The sequence below is a fragment of the Geospiza fortis genome, unplaced genomic scaffold (genome assembly GCF_000277835.1).
Source record: "Geospiza fortis unplaced genomic scaffold, GeoFor_1.0 scaffold13, whole genome shotgun sequence".
NCBI classification, from domain to species: Eukaryota; Metazoa; Chordata; class Aves; order Passeriformes; family Thraupidae; genus Geospiza; species Geospiza fortis.
In genome coordinates this window covers 714,108-737,364 of record NW_005054384.1, presented here as the reverse complement: position 1 = coordinate 737,364, position 23,257 = coordinate 714,108, and the positions used below count along the sequence as shown (strand labels likewise).

At 40.2% G+C, this 23,257-nt stretch overlaps 1 protein-coding gene across 2 annotated transcripts in view; it reads left to right on the top strand.

Annotated features, from left to right (window-relative positions):
- The window catches only part of MICAL3 (microtubule associated monooxygenase, calponin and LIM domain containing 3), a 157,112-nt gene that overhangs the window by 94,838 nt on the left and 39,017 nt on the right, over positions 1-23,257 (top strand). For both annotated transcript variants that reach the window (XM_031060507.1, XM_031060508.1), the window contains 2 exons: positions 18,644-18,839; positions 23,179-23,257. The exon at positions 23,179-23,257 is cut by the window's right edge and continues 142 nt beyond it. In XM_031060507.1, coding sequence (XP_030916367.1) covers positions 18,644-18,839; positions 23,179-23,257 — 275 coding nt within the window. The remainder of the gene's footprint in view (positions 1-18,643; positions 18,840-23,178) is intronic.

Below are 23,257 nucleotides of genomic sequence, written 5' to 3'. Positions count from 1 at the left end.
TTAAACCCCTTGAATTTTGTGGTGCTGGCAGGTCATGGTGCTCTTCCCTCTGCCAGCATCTGTGCTGCTTCTGGTTGTGGCTTTGGAAATGGGGTGGTGAATGTGTGTGTCTTACTGTGACATAGTTTTCCCTTTTAACTTGAAATTCTAATTCCTTCTAACATGAGAGAAGTGTCTGTGCTACAAATGCTCGTTTGCCCAGCCCCCAAGTGCTCATTTTGTGATGTCAGAAAAAGGAAGACATATTAATTCTAGTACTTGTTCCAGAAGACTATGAATAAGCTAAATCAGCTGCTTTTAGAAAGGGAACTTAGAGCAATTCTTTGAGAAAAGAATGTTTGCATAGTGCCAGTTGAGAAGAGACCTTAACAACACAGGAGCAGATAAAAATCATGGTGTTCTTTGACTTTATATTATTATACAAGTGTTTCTAAGATTATAACTGAATGCAATCTGACAGAAATTTATCCATAGTGTGTTGATTTTTGGAGTGTAGTTACTTTCAAGATTTCCTCTTTTGTGTGTGTGCAATTTCCATATGGCAAAATAAGAAAAGGGTAGGGAAGAATAATATTTGCAAAATGCTATGGACAGATGTGTGAACTGCAGCATTTTTTGCATAAGTGGATAGATTTAAAACTACTTTCTCTGAAAGTGAAAAAAATTGGTTTTTTGTAGTTTGGAGCATATTCTTAAAGATTAATAGAAAAAATATTTATTGATACACAGCACAACTGATGTGAGCATAAGGGGTTTTGTGGAGTGAAGCTGTAGGTGATGATAATTGGAAGGAGGAGATTTGAATTACATTTATCAATTAGTTTATCACAGCAACTGCTGCCAGAAAATCTCTTTTGGTTTAGTCCTTCCAACAAATCAAATTTACTTGCTTTTACAAAGGAACATTCAGCAAGTAGCACCTAAATGATCACTAAGTAGAGCAAACAATAGGGCATCGTTTGTGATAAACTTCTATAAGTCAGACAAAAATCCGCTATAACTCAGATGCCTCTTCCTGTAGTGGTGGCACAATCCTGTAGCAGCACTGTAGTACTTCCAGAGGGGTAAGATGGAGCAGACACCATTTTGTCTAATGGCAAAACTTGAAATCTAGGGCTCCTTCTGTTTGCTTTCTGCTTTTTAGAGCAGTGTATAACTGTAGCATAATGTTCAGAGCTTTTGGACCTTTTAAAGCTTTGCCCCTTGCAGTGCCCTGAGTGCATTAGGACATGCTCAGCTTAGCTGGTATTTCAGACAGGGTGTTGTGATGCAGTCTCATGTGTGCATGGCACGAGTACATTCAGGGTAGAAGAGGTGAGCAGTGCCTCTGTTGTGCTAAAAAATAGCAGTAGTGGCTGAGTTTTGTTTTCTTTGTGCAGTATGATTTGAGTAACTCTTGGAAATACTGACTTAGCAATGGTTAAGAGGTAGGAGGAAGCAAAATGCGATGTACTTTAAAAACAATCCACAGTGGCATTGAGGGCAGGTCAGTTCTCTGTTAGAGCAACAGTCATGTCCTGTAGCTACCTACCTTCAGCTTCCCTTCCTGCTGGGTAGCTAGGTCAGGAAACCTGTGGTGGCTTTTGCAGTCATTTATGGTTTCAAAAAGCAAACCTTTTTGAACTACCAAGCTTACCTATACAGTGGAAGAACAGGAGTCTGTAAGATTACATCTCAGTGTAACTCCTGAATTTAAACTATTTGTGTATATTCCTTCTGGCAAGCTTTCACTGTAGCCTAGACAAATACCTCCAGCAAAAACCTGTGTGAGATGAAGACAGAGGCAGGGATCTGTTTCCTAGCCTCCACTTCATCCATCTGGTCACTCCCCTAGTACAGGTCATACATCTGAAAGTGTTTTACTTCCTTTAGGGCAAGACCACCAAATGGAATTTGACAATAGCAGTTTCAGGCCCTGAGGCCTGAACTAATGCTCAGTAGTGAGATAGGTTTTGGTGTAGATGCTAGTTGCCTCTAAAAGGATTAAGTAAAAGCAGAAAAACGTGTAACATGCTCAGGTTTGATATTTGGTGGAGATGCAAATATAGCTTAGAAGGCAAAGAAAAGGTATACAACGGTAACATCCATTGTGGAATATACAAAAAGGCAGCCATTTAAAAATTTTATACCTGAGAGTTAAATTCAGCCCTGAGCTACCAAAAGTGCTTTTTTTCAGGGAGCTTTATGCTGACTTATGCAAGACCTGCTTTTTCATAGTTGCCATGAAATCCCAAATGGATGTGAATTGCATGGTTTTTCTCCCTACATTCACTGCCCCCTTTGATATATCACCAAACCTTTTTTTAGCCAGCTTAATGCTTAAAATATATTCAACCACAGAGTAGCCTTCAGCAGGTTTAGCCAGATGAGGTGAGATTGGTCACAACAAGCCCTTTCTTGTGCTGTCACTAACCTGTTTGGCACGGATTAACCTTGCTAAAAATGTCAGTCCCTGCCTGGGTGGCCACAGTGCTGGCTGGCATGGGGTGAGTTCTGTCTGTCCCTTGTAGAGCAGTGATTGCAGGGCACAGTCTGTGATCAGCAGGTTGAGGTTTGTTCAGCACTCAGCTGGAATCACCCATTTTGTGAGGGGTTTGCACAGAGCCCATGTGGTGTCTGCCCTGCTGCTCCCATGGGAGGTTATGGCCAAACTGGAACCCTTCAGTGGGGGAAGTGGCAACAAGCTTTGAGCAGTGGCTGCCATTCTCTCTGGGGAAGGGGAGGTGGGGACAGCTCTTACTGTGCCTGCTGAACTGTGGCATGCTTGTTGTAGATTCTGTAACTTTCTCTGTACCTTGTCTGCCTGTTTTTCTCTATTTTCTGCATTTGCCTTTGTGCCAAAACGCTGCTATTGCCAAGAAAAAAAAACAACTGAACAAAAACCTTTTGCTTTTCAACTGTCTCTCCCTTTGATAATCTGTAACTGCTGTGTCTTGGAATTTTTTTAAATATAATTTACAGTACTTTATATGGTTTTAATGTGCTTTTAATTAAATGCTGTTCTTCTGTGTGTTCTAAAGGTCTGTAAGAATGTTTCCAAATTTTCAGCTCTTTCTTGACAGATGGACTTGGAACAGTCTTTGCCCCTATCAGCTTTATGATATGCTGCTTGGGGTGATGTTAGCCAGCAATGTTTTGTTGTAAAATATTTCCCATTTCAGGCTCATGTTTTCACAACAATGCGTTTCTGTCCCTATCAGCAATAGGAAGTTGATAAAGGAAAGACTGCCTAGGGAAACTCATACTTGTACAGCAATAAAAGGCAAGTAATGAGATCTTTTGCTTTAGTTACTTGACCTGTGAAAGATTAAGAAATCAAACATAAGCAATAGTATGAAAAACTCAAATGCAATACAAATTAGAGGTACTAGGACTTGTGCTTTAATATCACATAAATACATAGTGTTTATGATAATAGGTATGCAGTCTGAAAAGTTAAAATCCTCCTATGGATGTGCCTTAATGGTTTTCAGGGAGAAGTATTCAGAGCAAAGCCCTTCACAGCAGACCCTTAAACAAGTACTGTTGTATATAGCAAGCAATATACATGAGGAAGTTCTTTTGCTGACCTGGAGAGCTGGCAAAGAGTGGCTGTTTCCTCTAAGTGGCGTGTCCTTTAAAGTAAATTATCTGAACCACGTTTGGAAAAGGATCTTAAGTGTCTGTACCAAGTATAAGTATTTTTGAATGCCTCCAATATTATTTGCACACAATTCAATTTTGTGTCTGACAAAACACAAATATATATTTCTGTTTAGGAATAAGCTTCTTGTTCATAAACATTGCCTCTATTGTTCAGAAGCATTGCCTCTTCACTGTTCTGCATACATTGAACATGCCTTACTTGTGAAAATGGCTTAGCTCAAAGCAATACTGCTTTGTTTGCTGTGCAAACAAACATCATTATGAAATCCTCTACTTGGTCACTTCTTTTCATTACTATTCACCTTTGGGTTTTGTTCTTGTTTTAATTTGGTCTAGTTTAAACATTAAATTATGGAAGATAACAGCAAACAAATTCTGTGACGTGACATTCTGTTTGAGGTGCCTTCATTTTAAACCAATGAAGGTTTACAAATATATATTTTTAATATACAAATATTACAAATCTTTTCCCTGCCAAAAATAAAAAAGAAAAAGGAAAACATTCATATTTCTGGATGCACCACCAAACTGGGATGAAAGCTATTTCCTCGACTAGCGTGCCTTGAATATTGTCTGTTCTGTTTGGAGGAGCCATGGTGGTGTGTTTAGCAGGACATGGCACAGGATTCTGAACCCTTTTCTGGGGTATCATTCAGCTGCAGAGAGATCTGATGGAAGATTGACTTCTCTCTGGAACATTAACAATACAGACTTAAGAACCAGACCCTGTCTTTTTGGAAGCTGAGGAGAGTGTACAGGTTGCCTGATTAGAGCCAGGGTTCAGTGCCCAGTGAATCATCTCTCAGTAACAAGCCAGGAATCTGTTAGGATAAGTGCTTGACTGTTCCCAGTCCATCATGTTCCTTTTCAGTGTTCTTATCAGGATTTGGGTGGCTTTGGCATAAAGGAAAGGAGAATGCTGAAGGATTGGCAATTTGAAGCCCAGAAAATTTGCAAAGGAAAAGATGTGGTGGAAAGGTTATTTGTTCTTATGAGTAGGAGATGCAGCTGGCCTGATGGAGTTTCACTGAAAAATCCTGAAAAATGTTTTGAGGACTGAGAAAGATGTACAAAACAACAGTGTGCTGAGTTTGTACTCAGGGCTGGATCTTGCTAAGAACACTTTTTCTTGGGAGTTACTGGGCTCCCAACTCCTCCTCTCTCTCTCTAGCTTTCAGACCTGTAGACTTGTGCCACTGGAATATTTGTTGTTTGTATGTGTATATTCTGAAGGGTGATATGAATTTTTCTGGGCACTTTAAGAGCTCCATTGAATGTTTTTGTGTCTTAGAAAAATAGTATTAAGTTTGTGTGAAAGAGTTGGATTTTTTTTTAATAGCAGAATTAAAATGTCTGTTTTTTTGAAAAGTGGAATTCTCAACTATTTTGAGGTTGCTTCCCTCAGAGAAAAGGAGGGACTGTGCATAAAATAAGTTCAGTGACAGGTAATGTTCAAGTGAGATGATTTAGTGCTCAGAAAGGCTTCATGTCTCCGCTGTATAGTCCCTTTGAAAACTTTGATTTATGCAGCTGTTTTTAACTTGTTTTTGTTTTGGGTGTGTGTGTCTCTGAATTATGTAACACGTGGTTTCCCTGTTGCCGTGAAATGGAGATATTTTTTGTTCAACTGTGTGAAATGTTCAAGGGAATAAATTCCAAACAAACTTCAGGTTTCTGAGTTTTTCTTTGTCCTCCCCCTTGTCCCTCCACTGGTTCCGAAAGAGGGATGCTGCAGGGGATACAGACTTGGGGGACAGTGGAATGAATAGATTTAGCAAGCTCAAATACAACAGCCATTTGGGGAGCTCTGTGGCATGTGCCATCTGTCACTGCCAAGTACTACTTTTCAGGCTCTTTCTGTATTGTGGGTTTATTTTAAATGTTGCTGTTATGTTGTGGTTTGCTTGGAGTGCAGGGCACACATTGCACAGACAGCATGACCTGCTGAGCACCTCCTTGCTAGGTATTCTGCTGCCTTGGCAAAGCTGACTTTGGATAGCTGTGCTCTCAGCATTGTGGCTTCACAGAGTTTGGTGTCTTGAGGAGGTTGTTTTGTGTGGCTTGCTGCAGGCCAGAGGTCTTTGTTGTGCTCTGTGACCAAGGCAGTCACACCCATGGGAGAGCAGGGACCCATAGTGTGACAAGAGTCTTGATGGGCTTTGGTTCCTCTGCTTGGTGTAGATCTGCTGTGTGGTGGGATGTTTTGGTGTGATGAAAAGACAGAAAATTACTAAGTGCTAAGTTTTGTAGCCAAATCCTGTGTCTCATGTTCTAGCTGGACTGTTGTCTTTTCTGAGGACTGCACACAAGGAGGTGACCTGCCTTCCTCAAGACTCTTAAGAGCCTATTCTGTGATGTTTTCACCATGACAAACAGACCTGGATTGTTGTTCTGAGCTGCATTTTCCTGGTCTCAAAATTACAATGAGTTAGTCTACATTAGGGACTTGTTCTGCATTTTTTCCTCACATGCTTCTTCTGCTTCCTACTCCACCATCTGCAGCTAAAAACTTGTTATAGCTGATGAATTTAGAAAATTCAATTGTGAATGATATTTGGGCAGAGTAGATGACATTTAAATGGTAGGGTCACAGAACTACAAGCATAAACCAGTTCTGATCTATGTAAAATTTCCTTCTTTGGAGGGATGTAATTGCTTTTTGCCTTTGAAATTGCCTGTAGTTTTTCATTACTGTGTTAAGCAGTGCCAGTTTTGAGGTTAAGATGGGCCTTCAGTTCTGAGGGGGAGTCATGAGCATTCCGTGTAAAACTTCACATGCTGGTGCATGAGCTAGAAATGTCATTTTGATGTACCACTCCAACAGCCTCCACTGTCCTGTTAACTCTGCTGCTGCATATGTGCTCTCCAGAAATCAAATGTTTGCTTCATATATTAAGAAGAAAAAAACCCAAAAAGGATGAAAGGAGGTGCATTCTAGAGATTGCCCCCATCATAGTAGAAATCAAACTTCCTTGCTGTACCAATGGAGCCATGTTTTCAGCTAAAACTTGGAGTAGCAGTAGTGGTAAGAGAGACGACCTTCACCTCAATTCTCTTTTAAGTCTACACAGATACCTCAGACTTTCTGCTTCTGTGCCTGTGGTTCCTCTCTAGTGTCATGGCTTCTGTAACAGGGATGAAAAGGTGTATGAAGGTACTTCTAAAATTATGACTGAATAAAAATTAATACAAATTAAAACAAGGAAGTTATAGTTTTACCACCTGCTTGTGATCAGCAGTGTAATTTATTAAGACATGTAGTTGGTGATGTATCTTAAAATGCAAGAAATAAGGGGAGAAAACCAAATTAATAAAACAGCCAAACCAAAACAAACAAAAACCCCAAAACAAAACAGCACCCAAACCAAAACTAACAAACCAAAAAGCCACAAAACGAAAACAAATAGTAATAATCTCAAGGGAAGGAGCAGGTAATCCAGAGTCAACATCAAAGCTATTCTCCTGCTTTTTTGATGTGTATTTATGAAGGAAGGTGAATTAGCTGAGCTGATCCTTGCAATGTAGAGTTTAGCTTGAACTTTCTGAACAAAACTGGGCAGATGCTCTTTAAGGATGAGATGGCACTTCTGTGCCCTGTTTAGTTGCTTACATCTGCTCTCAAAAATGTATGTTTAGTCTGACATTTCTCATGTTTGCTGTCATCCCAGAAGGCTGTGTTTGCTTTTTTAGGAAAATTTCATAATCCTCCTTTCTGGTGTTACAGACATTTATCTGATGGCTTGAGGGTAGAAGTGTTTAAAAATAGGATTTTTTTTACCCAAGAGATGTTTTGAATACTTCCAGGCTGATGTGAAAACACATCAGAACTGATGTGTAAACTATTTTTAATCAGTTGTAAGTCTTTTGGAAGCTTGCTTCCTGGAACTGTACCAGATTTTTAATATAATTATCTACATATATAATTACAAGAATTTTCCTAGTTTTGGGAAAAATTTCCACTAAGGTGTGAAGCTCGGGATTGCTTGGAATATTCAATTGCTTTGTAACATTTACACAAGAGTATGTAGCATAAGTGTAGGTAATAGAAAAGTGTGCAACAGAATGAGGGAGCAGATGTTGAACCTTTTTGGAGTATGTGGATCTTTTACTTGTGACAAGTATTCCCAACTATATTTGCCAGCCTAAGAATTCAGCCTGTTCCCTTTGCAGCACCTGATAATCTTGACACAAATGGTAGAAATTCGGTAAAGCCATGCTTAGTATGTAAATGGATTCTGAGATTCAGTGATTATGGAAATCTCTAGGACATTGCCTCAGAAGAGATATGGTGGTTATTAGCTTAGTAAAGAGAGAGAAGATAGCTGTTCACAGGTGGTGTCTTGAATCTGATCACAAATTGAACAGGAGCCTGAAAACATTACCTCTCACACTTTTCTTATGCATGATAAAATTTCAGGTTTCTGATGGGTTGTTCTTTAATGATCAAAATACTGTCCATTGTCCCATGTGGAACTAGAAGTGCCAGTTTCTACAAAAAATAAGCAAAATTTGTACTGAAAGATTCATAGAATGAATCATAGAATGGTTTGGGTTGGAAGGGACCATAAAGATTGTTCAGTTTCAACCCCTTGCCCTCAACAGGGACACTTTCCACTAGACCAAGTGGCTCAAAGTCCTGTCCAGCCTGACCTTGAACACCTCCAGGGATGGGACATCCACATCTTTGGGCAATCTGTTCCAGTGCTTCATCACCCTCACAGTAAAGAATTTCTTCCTGATATCCAATCTAAACCTACCCTCTTTCAGTTTAAAGCCATTCTCCATTGTCTTACTGCTCTGTGCCTTGTAAAAAGTCCATCCTCAGCACTCTTGCTGGCCCCGTTAGGTACTGACCAAGGCCTCCACAGAGACTTCTCCAGGCTGAGCAACCTCAGCTCTCTCAGCCTTTCCTCATAAGAGAAATGTTTCATCCCTCTAATCGTCTTTGTGCCATCTCTGGGCTTGCTCCAGCAGATCCACCTCCTCCTTACACTGGGGCCCCCAGGGCTGGAGGCAGCACTCAGATGGGGTCTCACCAGAGCTGAGGGGCAGAATCCCCTCACTTGCCCTGCAGTGCTTCGGATGCAGCTTCAGGACATGTTTGGCTTTTGGGGTGTGAGTGCCCGTTGACAGGTCATGTTGAGCTTCTTGAGTCCTTCTCCAAACCTTCTCCTGCATCGGGCACTTCTTCATCCTCCCGGTCCCTGCCTTTGCCTTCTGTGATTTGAGCTTGCAGCACTTGCCAGTGAAGATTCCACTCCTACTTTTAGGTGGAAATAGCTTTGGTTTGGCTTGGTGTGATTTGCATGTTTTGATCAGACATCACCTGTCTGATCCTCACAGTGAAATGGGAGATTGCAGAGGGATTGCAGATTGTACTTGTGCTAAAGGCAAGTGGCAAGAAGTAGAGCCACCATGAATAAATTATACCAGGTGTTATGATGTAGATAAGATAGCAGAGGCTTTCTTTGTAACAACATAAAAGGGGTCACTGTTTGGGTCATAACTGGACAATCAGGCTTAAATATTAATTTTTAAGTTATTTAACAAAAATAAAGAGAATGCTTCACTGAAAAAGTGGGAAACCTCATTAACCAAGGTCATGGTGGTTCTAAAATCTAGTGTGGCCTTTTCTTTTCTTTTTTCTCCCTGCCAGTCTCTGGATATGCCTCATCAAGTTGTGCCTCATCAGGAACCCAGGTGGTTCTTTGAGGTGCCGTACCTTGAATAGCTTCCAGAACAAAATTTATGCCTGCAAAGTAATGTTATTTTATCCTCTTCAGCCTTCCCACACTCAGCTTCTTTCAGAGAATGGAAATGAGGCCAGGCAACATATGATAGAGCTGATCTAAATACCAGGGAGAGCTCTGACATCCTGGATGATACCAGGAAAATGGAGCATGATTGGTAATAGGTTACTGACTTACCAATGCTCCTGAGGGATTAACAGGCTAAAAATCCCTACATAACTTATATTGTATCTCTAGGACTGGAAACCTCTTTGGGCAGCAGTAAAAGTGAATTCTGTACAAACATAAAGATTTTCTTGCCAGAAGAGATGTAATAAGGAATATTGAGCTTAACAGTGTTCCCTGGGGCTTGGATTAGGTGACCTAATACCTCCTTTCCCCTGATTCTCTTCTCCACCCACCAGTGACAACACTGGCCACTTTCCAGGAGTCAAAAATAGCCACACTCCTGGATGGGTCTGTACCTCTGCTGTAAGGAAGGCAACTTTTCTGTATTGTTAAACCACATACTGAACTCCTGTCCTTCATTACATAATGCTGCTACTTCATGCATCTGCACATGGGGAACACTATTCCTCAAACATAGCTTATACTGTGAGTTAGATGAATTTTTGTTTGTTTCCAAGACATAAGTATAAATTACAGATGACCTTGATCTTAAACTGGCTAATTATATTCACTTCTGGTTGCTTCCACTAAAACCAGAGAAAGGTCAGATCAATGCAATTGCCAGCTGGTTCTAAACTCAGCCCTACTGATGCAGTAAGCAACTGTTTTGTCAGTGCCTGTTTTGGGAATTCCAGAAGTCTGTTTTAATTAAAATAATGGGGGGGGGGAGTGGGCCAAAACATTGGAACACTCAGAAGACAAATGTGTGAGTTTTCAATTTCATTCAATAGTCAGTCCTATTAATTTCCACTGTTATGAAGAGAACAAGCTTCCACATTTACAAACAGTATCTGAGAATGGAGAACTTAATTCTAGCTGGACGTTGTGGAATGTGTGGAAGAGGACTTACACCTTCATGTGTTTGTTTCTGGGCTGTCTGTTTCAGAATCCCTTGAGTATTTTATCTGTCAGCTGTTCCTATGCACATTATAGTGGTTTGTGGGGGGGGCTTTCTGCTCTTCATTGCTTAGGGGACCGGTAGATATCAACATCTCACTGATTTTAATTTCATGTGCTGCTGAATTCATGCTGTAAAACGTCTTGGCCAGCACTAGAAGTGGTTCTTTGATAACTCTACTGGGTACTTCTGCACCAGATGTTTCTTTGATTAAACGCCTTTCTGTCTGTACAGCTTAATCTCCCCATTTTTCTGTTTAGGTACCCAGTTTGCTGGGGAGAATTTCTAGGCTGATGGTGTGAGGATAGAGCCTGACATGGTAGCAGAGATCTTGAGAATGTTGGTGCTTGTCAATTTAAGGACAGTTTTATTGATCAGGTCCAGCATAAACCAGTTTGCATTTACAATTGCCAAGAGTTTTGACTCAGTAGAACACAGCTACTAGAAAGCTTAGTTAGTATTTACTGTTGGGATTGGTACATGTGAATTACAGAACAATTTCAGGAGGACTCTCTTCAGGTTTGAGCACATTTTGAACGCTATGCATGGATACTGGGTATCTTGCTTATGAGTAGACTTTGTTTTTCTTATCCTACGGTCCTCTTTGAGTTTAGAGCTTTTGTATTTAGCAGAATGTGTTATGGATCAGATGGGAACCATCAGAAAACTCAAGATGTAATGCCTTCATAGTACAGCTGAGTAATTCAGGCTTCTGAGGGTTTGGGAACACTCTACCATAGTAAGAGAGAAAGTTGAGGCATTGTATCAAAGTAACATTGACATTTGATGGCTGCTTGTGATGGCAACTAAGTACCACACAGCTGTGGGAAGCAGAATCAGAAAGTAAAACTCATGGGTTGAGATAAGAACAGTTTGATGTAAAAAACAAAGTAAAATATTATAATAATAACTGTGGCATTCACATTCTCTGAAAAAATTCCTTTGCCCAGGATTTTTCTCCTGGGAAGCTGAGAAGCCTCAGAGAAAAGGAAAACAATTCTTATCTCATTTGCTTCTTCTGTGTTTTGCTCATGTGGAATGTGTTTGGAGATTGTTTACCCACAGGTGATTGTTTCATTGGTTTCTGGTGTGAGTTGTTTTGGCTCGTTGGCCAACTGGGGCCAAGCTTTGTCAGGACTCTGGAAAGAGTCAGGAGTTTTCATTATTATCTTTTTTGCATTCAGTAAGTATCCTTTCTGTATTCTTTAGTATAGTATAATATTCTTTAATATAATATAGTATAATAAAGTAATAAATTAGCTTTCTGAGAACATGGAGTCAGATGCATCATTCCTGCATTCATTGGGGCATCCCAGCAAATACAATAAATAACAACAATAACAATAATTGCAATGAAAAGGAAGGAATGAGAGGAATAACCCCAAAAAACAACTGATGCACAATGCACTTTGCTCACGACCCACTGACTGACTCCCAGCTGATCCCTGAGCAGCTATCAGTCCCTCCTGGCCATCTCCCCCAGTTTATGTTCTGGCCATGATGTTCTATGGATGGAATATCCCTGTGGCCATTTGGGGTCACTGCCCTGGCCCCACTCACTCCCAGCCTTTTCTGCACCTGCCCACTGGCAGAGCATGAGATACTGCAAAGTCCTTGACTCAGGGTAAGCGCTGCTTAGCAACAGCCAAAACATCAGCCTGTCACCAGTGTTACATCACACCAAACCCAAAACATGGTACCAGCTACTAGGGAGAAAATTAACTCTATCCCAGCCCAAGCCAAGATACTATGAAGTACTGAGATTCAAATAAATTTGTTCTTGTATCTGAGGAGGCGTTGCATTGCCCCTTTTGCCTTTGAGGATGTGCTTGTCCAAATTCAGGGCCTCCTACCAGGAAATGTGCAGTTCTGCAGCTCGTGATGTGAGGCTGTGCAAACAAGCACTGACAAGAATGCAGCAGGTCTGTTGGGCTCTTGCCAGGGGTTTCCTGGAGAAATTTCCTAAAAGAGAAGATAGATGTAAAAGGGCAGATGAATCCAGACTTAAGACTTTGAACTTCTTACTAACCCTTAAAAAATCCATTCCATTTGACACCCTTCTGCAGTCAGTTCAGAATTGCCATGGACATGCTTTATGTATCTGTTGCTGTGCAGTACAGAAATTTTTAACAGTGTCTATAGATAATAATTTTTGAGAGGATTAAGGAAGGAATTTCAGAAGAAATCAGTTGCACTTATTTAAATGGAATGTCTTAATTGATTTACTGTTCGAATGTGTGCAGCATCTAACAATGAGCCTCAATACCAAGATTTCCTTTTTTCATTGTGCACACAGTGCTGGGCACTTCTTTACATCAAAAGTGTTTTTTCTTGACTTGTGAAGTGCTTGGCATTGTGCATTCTGGATCCTGTTTTTGGCACTGCCACCAGACTTTTGTGAGATTGCCTTGCTGGTATTTAATCTCTGTGTCTGGACTTGTGCAGTGCCTCTACAGTACTTACCTACTTCCAAAATAGGTTTGTTTTTGTGTGCTAGTACTTGTAAAGCCTTTTGAGGCCCTTGGACAAGAAGTGGAGTTGGAAAACAAACAGGCAGTTAGTGGAACTGAAGTGGGTGAGGGTGAAACTTCTAGGAAAAATCCTGAAACTCAATGTGACATGAACACAGATGAAAAATGAGAAGCTAAGAGTACTGCTGGATCTTGTTTGCTGACTTCTCCTTTGAGGTCTATACCTTTGAGGTACAGACCTCAGTGATAATGTTTGCTGAATTGATAACACACTTGAGAAACCTTACCCCAAAAGGTATTTCTTAGAAATTAATTGCAAGGGAATATGAGGACTTCCAGCTTTTCAAACTCAGAGCTCATTGCATCATTTTTTAACTCCCCTGGAAAAGTTCCCATCTTCCTTTTCAGTACTTGGTCACAGGCAATATGCTGCTGTTTCTATAGGGTTTGTTTAATCTGACACAGTTCTCAAACAATTGTGTGGAGGTAGAAGTAATTGAAGTGTTTGGAAAAGACAAGTGGAAACAAACAGGTACAGTGTTTCACATTACCACAAAACCACAAGCTTTGGGAAATCCATAATAAAGATTTTCCTGAGAGTGTATTAATTCCTTCCCCCTTTTGCATGTGTTTCAAAGTAGACTCCCTTATTTGAATTTCCACAATTCCCCAAGGCCACAGCTAAGTCTGTGCAAAATATTGGACAAGAGATGACATGCACCTTAGTCAGATATTGAGATAGCAAGCTAAGAAAAGCAAGTCTAGAGGTACTGCATGGTAATTGAAAAACAGCTTCTAGTAAAATAGACAGGTATTTTCTCTTTGGGAAGAATTCACTGTTCTCAGGTTCCCAGTTCTCTCCTGCATCTTCAGCATGGAAATGTTGTGTCAAGGAGTAACCTTGGCAGGATTTCATTGAGCCCATGGGAATAACATGTAGATTTTACAGAACAAGGTGTGTTGAGATAGGATCCTCTCTCAAGAGGAGTTTCTCAAGCCTTCCAGGAATTGCCAGAGTTGCTGGAATAGGACACACTCATGCAGGCAAGGAGCAGTTCTGTTAGGAATGTTATCTCTAATCAGACACTTATCATTTCAGGAGGCAAGCTCTGTCAAAGCTGAGATAAATTAAGGGCTCTGGCAGCTTTCATGCAGCAGCTAAGCAGCCTGTCCTGTTAAGAAAAACAGCTCCCTTCGGATGATCTACATTCACGGCCCACTGACTCTTCCAAAGTAAAGAGTCAGATTTTAAAATGTGTCCTATTTTGGATGTTGTTTGTGGATTTTGAGCTGATCAGTTGATTGTTGAAGAAGCTACACTTGGCTTTGAGGTAGCTCCCCTCTCTGGGTAGTAACACAGCTTTTCTTCCTGGCTGATGCAGCCATGGCAGCCCTTTTCCTCACCTGTGAATGGTTGCTGACTTCTGTCCCTGTGGGCCCAGAGGCATGCACCAAGCAGAAGGTCAGGTGCTGGCTGGGTGCACTCTGAACAGTCTGGGGAATACAGTGTATTGATTAAAGAGAGGCAGCTTTCCCCTCCAGAGGGACTTTAAGTCTACAAGAACTGCATTGGAACAAACTTTGCCCATGCATTTAGCACCTTATATATATGCGGGAGAAATGAGAGCAGGCAGCAAGCTTCAGAATTCCTCAGTCTTACTTATGTTTTTGTTGTAGTATTTTTATGGTTTTTTTTAATTGTAGCATCAAATTAGTTGGTGTGAACTTTAGAGTATAATATGGGGGAATTGTCCGTCATCTGGACACTTCAGTGATGCCTGTATCTCATACTTACTTTCATCCCTTGTATAAGTTTGTGAAGTGCAGTGCTTTTCCTTCTGATAGTTGAAGGCTTTATAGTGCATGGCTATCAGCAGCATTTGTCTTGTTTCATATTTGTTAATAAATTGGACAGTGCCTTTGCAGACGGCCAGATTGGCTAAATGCATGGCATCTTGTAGAAACAGACAACTTTTAGAAACAAAACTAATATGTGAAGTAAACTAAATAATCTATGTAGTGCAAATTCCTAGAAATCCCATGCTTAAACTGATAGTCAGTGGAGTTTCTGTATCATGTTCTCTGATGCAGAGCTGTTTTCTTGGCAGAGTGGAGAGATATGACCACTTTTGCATCTCAAATATATGGATGTATATATAAATTAATAAAAGAAAGTGCTGGGAATGCCCTTTCTGCTTTGAGATTTTGAGGCATGGAGTGCTTGTCACAGGACATCTTGGCTTGACCACATCTTTTTACATTAATGTTCAGGTTGATTTTCCATCTTTTAAGATTTTTTAACACAGTTGTATTGAGTCACTTACAGTTTGTGCTGTCACAGGATTTGTTTCATTCTCTGTGTCCCAGTTACACTGGGTCCTTGTGATGAGAAGGGCAGGGATGCTTTGTGTTTTGAAAAACTTTCCTGAAGGATCATATATGTTCATGAAATGCATGCAAACAGATGTCAGCTTGATTTTTGAGTCCTTCTCTACCTAGCAGTGATTGCTGCCAGTCTTTTTCCCCACACTAGATATTGGATTATTGAAACAGCCTTTTTTTAAAGAACTCTACTCCATTTAATTTAATTATGTGGTGTTTGTTTGGGTTTGGTTGTTTGGGGTTTTTGTTTGTTTTTTTTTTCTTTGAAAAAGCTGACAAAAAGACCCTGAGATGGTTAGAATACAAAAAGAGTGAAATAATATCAGACAGATAAAAGTTCTTGTTCTTTGGTTTTCAAAATTCTTTCTCTTGTGAACTTTGCAGCTATGTCAGGGTTTGCATCAGAAGAGAACAAGTTAAAAACAGCTTGTGCAAAGACATTCCTGTTAAAGTAGCTGAGCCTTGCTGATGACTCCATGTGTATAAAAAGTTCTGAGTAGTACAAAACCTTTTTTTTCTTTTAATCATTATTTTAATATATTCTTTGTTTGTTTTCCCTGACCTTGGTGTTACTATGTTACCCAGAGTCCTGTTTTTTTCTACTGTCAGCCAAAGTGGCAGAGCAAAATTCGAGGTCAGTTCCCCTGGTACTGTGAACTCAGGGCTGGGTAATGTAACATTAAAAAATAAATAAATTTGGCTGAGTTGGTATCACCAGAGAATGAAAAAGAGTGAATCCCAGTGAAAAAGGCAGTTCAGTTCCACTAAAATTTGCAAACCAAAGCACAACAGAAGGCTTAGCAGCAGGAAATGGTGGAGACCACAGTATCGCTGGAAATGCAAGGCAGTGTTGCCACCTGACCAAGCTTATTTGTTTATACCATGAAGAAGCTCTGGAGTTCCAGCTAAAGGCATGGCAGCCCCTTGCCCATGTCATGGAAGGGTTAAATCATACTAAGGAAGAGAGAAAAACACTTCTGGCAGTTGTCTTCAAGATTTTATCTCGGAGGAGGGGGATTGGAAATAGATGCCAGGAATTATGTAAAGACCTGTGTAATTTTGTGTGAAATATGAAGGTGGTACTGAGTAATTGTCCTGAAAAAAAACCCGAAACCTGTTAGGAATAAAGTGAGAAACTACAGAGGATGAAGAAAGGAAACAAAAACTGTCTTGGAGGTTAAAATGTGTGAGGATAAAGTAAAGATTGCCAAAGCTCATGCTGGGTTAGACTTCGCGAAGGAGAGCAAAGCAAAGAACTCTGTTTTGTAAGCTTGTAGGTAAAAGCAAGGTAAGGGAAAACAGAAGTGTGTTCATAATGAAGATGGAGCTGACATAAAATGCAATTTTGTGTATAGTAAATCGAGATAGACATGGGAACAAAAGAGTCAGTGTGCAGCAGGATTGGGAAATGAAGACTTATACAATGAAGCAAATAGTCTTTGTCTCAGAAGAGTGGGAGGAATGTAAAATGAAATTGTGAGCTTTGTGGTAACAATTTGTGATTAAATCAAGCTGTCCTGATGTACTTTGACTGTCTCATTCAGGAAGTACTATGGACCACTGGGTAACAGAAGTATGTCCTGCAGATAAACTAAAAAGAAAACAAAACAAAAAACTTTAAAAAGTGATCTGAACAAGTATATATCAGTTAAACAGTAGGTGTAACACCTTTTAAGGAATAACTAAAACCTGCTAGTTCTGCAAGGGAAGTCCTTTGACCTCATGCAGGTAAGTGCTATAAAATGTGGCATGGGTTCACCAGAGACTGTGCTGGACTGGCTTGACAGCTTTTATTGACAACTGATACCTCCATGAGGGAAATTGTACTGCATTTGAACAGTCTGGACTTGAGCAAAGCACAGGAATGCTGACACATGGAAATAATTACTGGAACTGGATAAAATGGGGGAGTAGTACATGAAGTGTGAGTAGCTAAGAAGTTGGCTTAAATTAGAGATGAGAGGTTTTATTAAAGGAGGAAATAAGGGGGCTGGATGTCACCTACAGACTATGCAGTGTCCCAAAAAGTGATCTGGGGTTTGATCTTTGTAATATTGTCATTAAGGTTACCAGCCAAAATAAAGAAGAAGACCAAGGAAAAAATCTGCTAATGAAATTCAGGGCTGAATGAACATTTCAAATCCTCATCAATGCGAGGAGGACAGGCACATCATCCACTAAGAACTACAAAATGTTGCCAACTGTAAGATTAAACTTAGGAATGTAATAGTGCCAGGTCATGCATTAAGAAGATGTTGAGAATTTTGGCTACCAACAAAGTGCTTATCAGTTGAAAGCAAAGAAGGAGAAAGATCTAAATATCATAAAAGCCACCAGCATTATGTGACATATAAATAGGCAGGTGTGTCCTCAGCATGTATCAGATGAGAGATTTGTGGCAGGGCTGTGTGTTACACTGATAAGGCCTCATCTGGAAAGCCACGTTCACTTTTAATCACCCAGGTTCTGGAAAGATTAATCCAAACTGGGACAGGTGCAGAGACCTAGGGGATGATCAGGGCACTGAAGAGCTTATCTTCAGTGAGAAGAAGCCGTGGCTTGTTTAGCAAAGCAAAACAAAAGCATGGAAATATGGGTAAGGGGTCAGCAGTGGTGTGGTATTCAAGCTAAAATACTGCAGTTTAAAAAATAAGTGGATGAAAGCAGGATAGAATAAAATTCATTGAGTGCTACTGTGAGTGAAGTGTCTCAATACTTTTCTACAACTCTCTGGTTCACATATCCTTGCAATTTTTGGGAACTTCTGGGATTTTTGCTTGCAAATGTCTCTCTGAGATTTGTCCCTGTGATTCTTTTAATTACAAATTCTGATTAAAAAATAAATCAATTCAAGTCTATTAAAAGTTTTAAAATTTGGCCTTTTTCATTCCTTCCCTCATCTTTAAGTAGTAACAATATTGTCTTGCTCCTTAACTCTGTAGATTTCCCTTGGCTGGTGCCAGTTTTAACACACAGCAAGGTTGCCCCATAGCATTCCTTCTGTGTCTCAGATAATACATCCAGCCTGTGCCCAGGCCTTCCCCACACAAACTTCGTTGCATCTCTAGTTTTTGCAGCTAAAATGGCCCTATTTCCTCTCTCAACTAAGACATTTAACATTCTTTTTAGCATCTATTAGCCAAAACCACTAAGATTCCCTTTTGCAGTCTGGCCTCCCAGTAGTGGCGAACAGGATAATGACATAAGGTATTCTCTCGCTTTATTTACTCCCTCTGCCTCATGCCCCTTTTCTCCCAGTTGCTCAGTTCTCTTAAAAACATGAGTTTCTGACTGTTGCATTTGTTATTTATTGCCTGGCTTGTCCTCAGGTCCCAGTGTGAACGGGCTGGAGGAGCCCAGCCTGGCCAAGCGTTTGCGGGGCACTCCCGAGCGCATCGAGCTGGAGAACTACCGGCTGTCCCTGCAGCGCGAGGAGGAGCTGGAGGAGGTGCCCGAGGAGACCCTGGCAGAGCACAACTTGAGCAGTGTGCTGGACAAAGGGACAGAAGAGGATGTGCCCAGCAGGTCAGCACACATTGCCCAGCTGCTTTTTCTGCACCCATCCCAGCTGGCTTTGCCTGCCTTTCCTTTTTCTTTAACCATTTACCACATTGTGGTTTCTAAAGCTTTTGAGACACACAGACTTTTCATCTTGTAGTTTCTCTTCTTAACAGCTCACTACTATCAGAAGACACCTATAGCACTGTAATACCGTGAGATTAAGTTCTAAATTGGAAGGGATTTTTAAATTTAATTTTTCAATTGTATCAAAGGTGAGTCTTTTGAGCAAACAGAACATGCATTCAAATGGAAGGGGGTTCCAAAGTTGTATACCTTCTTTTATATACCTATATAAAGTTATATACCTTCTTTTCTGTATGCTTTGCATGACAATTCAAAACCATGTTTGGTTTCAAGATTTAGGCTTGACACACATGTAATCCTCTCTGAATGCTGGTGCAATGCCTGAGAGGTATTAATGGAAGCAATAGCTGTGGCTGTTGAAAAATGTGTTGTACCTTCATGGTAATAAAAAGAAGGTGTATAAATGTGTTGTACCTTCATGGTAATAAGATGAAGGTGTATAAATGTGTTGTACCTTCATGAATTTCTCTTTATATGCAAAATTCTGTGCAAGCACACCAGGATCCACATCCATGCAGGCAGAGCTAGCAGAAACAACTTTTACAAGAATCATTGAGAGGAAATCCTTGAGGAAGTATGCTCATAAACTTTATAGTCAATCACACATTTTTGCAGAGTCTTGGTCTCTTAATACAATTTCTCATCTACTTGTCTTTGTAGTAATAGCAGCCCGTACCTTTTCATCTCTGAGTCTGTCCAGTAGTCTTGAAATAAACTCAGAAAATGTTGTTGTTTGTTTCCTGAAACTTAGATCCTACAGTCATATTCTGTGTATGAATTGCCTGCAGATATAGGTCTGTATGAGAAGTTGAATAATCTTGGCCTATTTTTGGGAGATGCAAACTATATTTTCTTAACTCATCCTTCCTTTAGTTACCTGATCAGATTTAGGAATTACATCAACTATGACAAGATAAGCATTGATGATCTCAGGGTTTTTCATTCCTTTATGTTTCTACCTCTGAAACAGAAGTGTAGAGCTATTGATTGTTGTTACTCTTTGTCTTGATTTCAATAAATCAGGACACAATAGGCCTGCTCAATAAATGGCAGAAAACTTACAAAGGCCAAGAATTAGTTTAAAAAGTGGACTTTTGGCATTTTGGTATGAAGCTGATGGTCATCACCAAGAGGTGTTTTGTGAGATTCTGGATATTGAGGGTGGTACACTATTAGGTTAGCAAATTTGGTTTTTGTCTTGTAGGGTGTTACATTTAGTTCCTTTTGTCCTACATTCATCCCTATAACTTGTTATCAGTATGAGTATTTCTGTTTGTAATAGACTGCATTGTATAATTTTCCATGTGAGAAACAGCGTAGGCAACTCACATTCTGTCATAAGGAGAAAAGAGGAAATACATCAAATTCCTTGTCAGTTTTACCTGGAAGAATTTATATTCCAAATCTAAATATGGCAAGCAGTTTACTCAGAAAATGGACAAGGCTGTGTGGGCCCAATATCAGAGACAGCAGAGGGAGAATTTTCTAGGAGGTGTAGCTATTGGATATCCTCTGTCCAGCTGTATCCACTCCATGGGTAGACTGCAAAGACAGAAAAACTGCAAAGAAGAAAAAAAAGGGAAGAAGCCTGACTACTTTTTCACCAACAAAAAAAAAGTTTTGACTCCTGCAGCAAGCCAACCAAGGCCCTGATTTAATCATCTTCACTGTCTTGGTGCAGCGCTGCAGGGTTAGGAGCAGGCGGAGGAGATGGGGAACTCTTTGTTCCCTCCGTGTCTTACAAAGGATGGGTTGGGCTTTCAGGGTTCACTTAGGTGGCAGAGAGAAATCAGGCAGAGACCTCACATTTTGGTGTACAGCTTCCCATCATGCACACACTGCAGAGAAAGTTTATGGGAAACAGCATTCGAAGTACAGTTTTTCAAAAGAGAGTTAATCTTATTTAATTTTCAATAAGAGAAAGGATCAATTAAGCAACTAAAACCAGACTACACACTAGTCTGAGGTGTAGAAAACATTTTATATGCCTTATTGATTGCCTTTAAGTTGCAGTAGCCCCCAGTGTGCCATCTCCAGTTTTGGTGTCATGTCCTGTGGCCTTTCAAACGAGTGTCGTAGGACAGCTTGTGCTGTATAGGTCTGTATGGCAAGAGAAGACATTCATTGCCACAGTTTAGGTTTCAGTTCCTCTCCTCAGCACTAAATCTGTGCATGCACCTTTTTCTAATGAGATACTCAACTGCTTATGCAAATTCTATAGAGCAACCTACCTTGGTCTTTGGTTTCTGCTTTATAGAAAAATAAAATTCCAGCTGTCAAATGAATTCCTACAGCACATGGTTTCCATGCTGAAAGGAATGCTCACTATACCAGGCCATCTCTCACTGCTGTCTTTCAGCTTTTCATTTCTCAGTATTCAAAGGTCAAACAAAAGCCAAGTGATAAATAAAAGCCAAAGAAGGTGAAGTGAGCTGTGTGGTGAGGAATTTGTGTCGTCACTCCTCCATGCGATAAGCCGGCTGGTGGAAGAGCAGCAGCTCATCCTGTTCAGCACCCATGGCAACAGTTTGAGCAGCAGTAAACCTTATTGACAGCACACCAAGCCCCCAGCATGCAGCACCTGTCAGGTTTATTTCCATACCAAAGGTTAGGAAAGTAAATCAGGGAGAACGGGAACATCACATTTAACCCTGTGACAATATCTTAATAAAGCCTTTGGAATATGCTCTGGTCTTCATGCACCAAGCCCATGGCTTGCCAACAGTGTTTGTATTCAGTATTTCACATATGAAAATCAGGCAGCATGTTAAAAATAACTGTTGAGTTTATGCTGTGAAAAAGTGGCTTGTCATTTGAGCAAAATAATGTTATTTGTATGCAGACCAGTGAGAAGAATTTAAGAGCCTACAGACAGAAGTGTGTGACGATCAGAGCATGAACAAAGGGTTTTCCTTATTAGGTTTGCTATTGAAAGTAGGCTCTCAGACTAGCAGATGAATAAAATTATGTAAATAAGATAGTACAGCTGTACAAGTTGTATTTTATAGACCCACATGAAGTATAACCTTCATTACTTTCTACTTGTTGATTTTCCCTCTCATTGTCTACATGGAATGGGTTCTGCCAAAGCTGGTGATAGTGGGCATAAGGAAGCAGCAGAAATACTATTCTCAGATTATTCACCCAAAGTCTAATTATTCTCAAACTATTTTCTTCTTCAGTCAGATGAATTGGGCCATTTAAGATTTATAGGGGAAGCATCCAACAGTTGCTCTAACAAATGCAGTTCTATTATGACAATGGTCTATTCAGGTAAAACAAAGCTGGAGCACCTTTTGACCCTGCAGAGAGGATCTGTGAGTGAGTTGTAGTCCTCATTCATTTTCCAGTGACAAATGCAAGCATCTTTCTCCCCAGTCCCTCCAGGTAGTCTGGCATATAAGAGAGAGCTAGATTAAATGTCACTGAATGAGTGGTTACATTTCCTGCCTCTGCTGCATATGCTGAGGAACTGTTGGAATTAAACAGAGGTGACTTCTAAGAGGCACTAATGATTTATTGCTTTGCATAGTTTAGGCTTTGCTGTGGGAATAATAATCTCATTACTGTAATTATCTTTGCACTGCTTCCTACAGTTTCTTGCCACCATGTACACTGTGTACTTAATTGGATACATATTTCTGTCTGTGATGCAGAAAAGTGAGGAATTTTGGGGTTTTTTTCCTCTGTCTCCTTAGTTCACATGCTGTATCCTTTGCCTGATGTGTTTTGTATTCTTTCTACTTCCAAAGACTGCTCTGGTTCACAGGAGCAAGTGCCAAAATCATCTTGGGTATCTTAGCAGTAGCTGCTGTATCCAAAGCCATGGCCTTCTACATTCTGATACTGTGAAGAACTCCTGCACTGATTTATCAAGAGGAATGTGATATGAAGAAAATAGTTTCTTTCTGTTGTATTCAATTGTCTTGAACTGTAACAATAAATGCTGCACAAATATTTGGACTTGGCTTCAGAGGCACTTTTCTGCTGCCTCTTCTCCTTTAAAAGGAAGGCAAGGACCATACTGCAGCCTGCAGGTGATGCTGTGTCACTAAAAGGCCTATGAAATGTTGAAAGCTGAAAATCAGTGTTATGTTTTAGGCTCATGCGTGTTGAAATTACTTGTTAGTGATCTAAGACTGATCAAGAAAGCATTGACTTCATAATCTCATTATTTATTATTAGCAATATAATCTTTTTTTTTCCTAAAACCTTACAGTAGTTCAGAATCTGAGATGGAGGAGGAAGATGAAGAGGAAGATGATGAACAGCAGCCCCCTTCAGACCTGGGTGGTGTG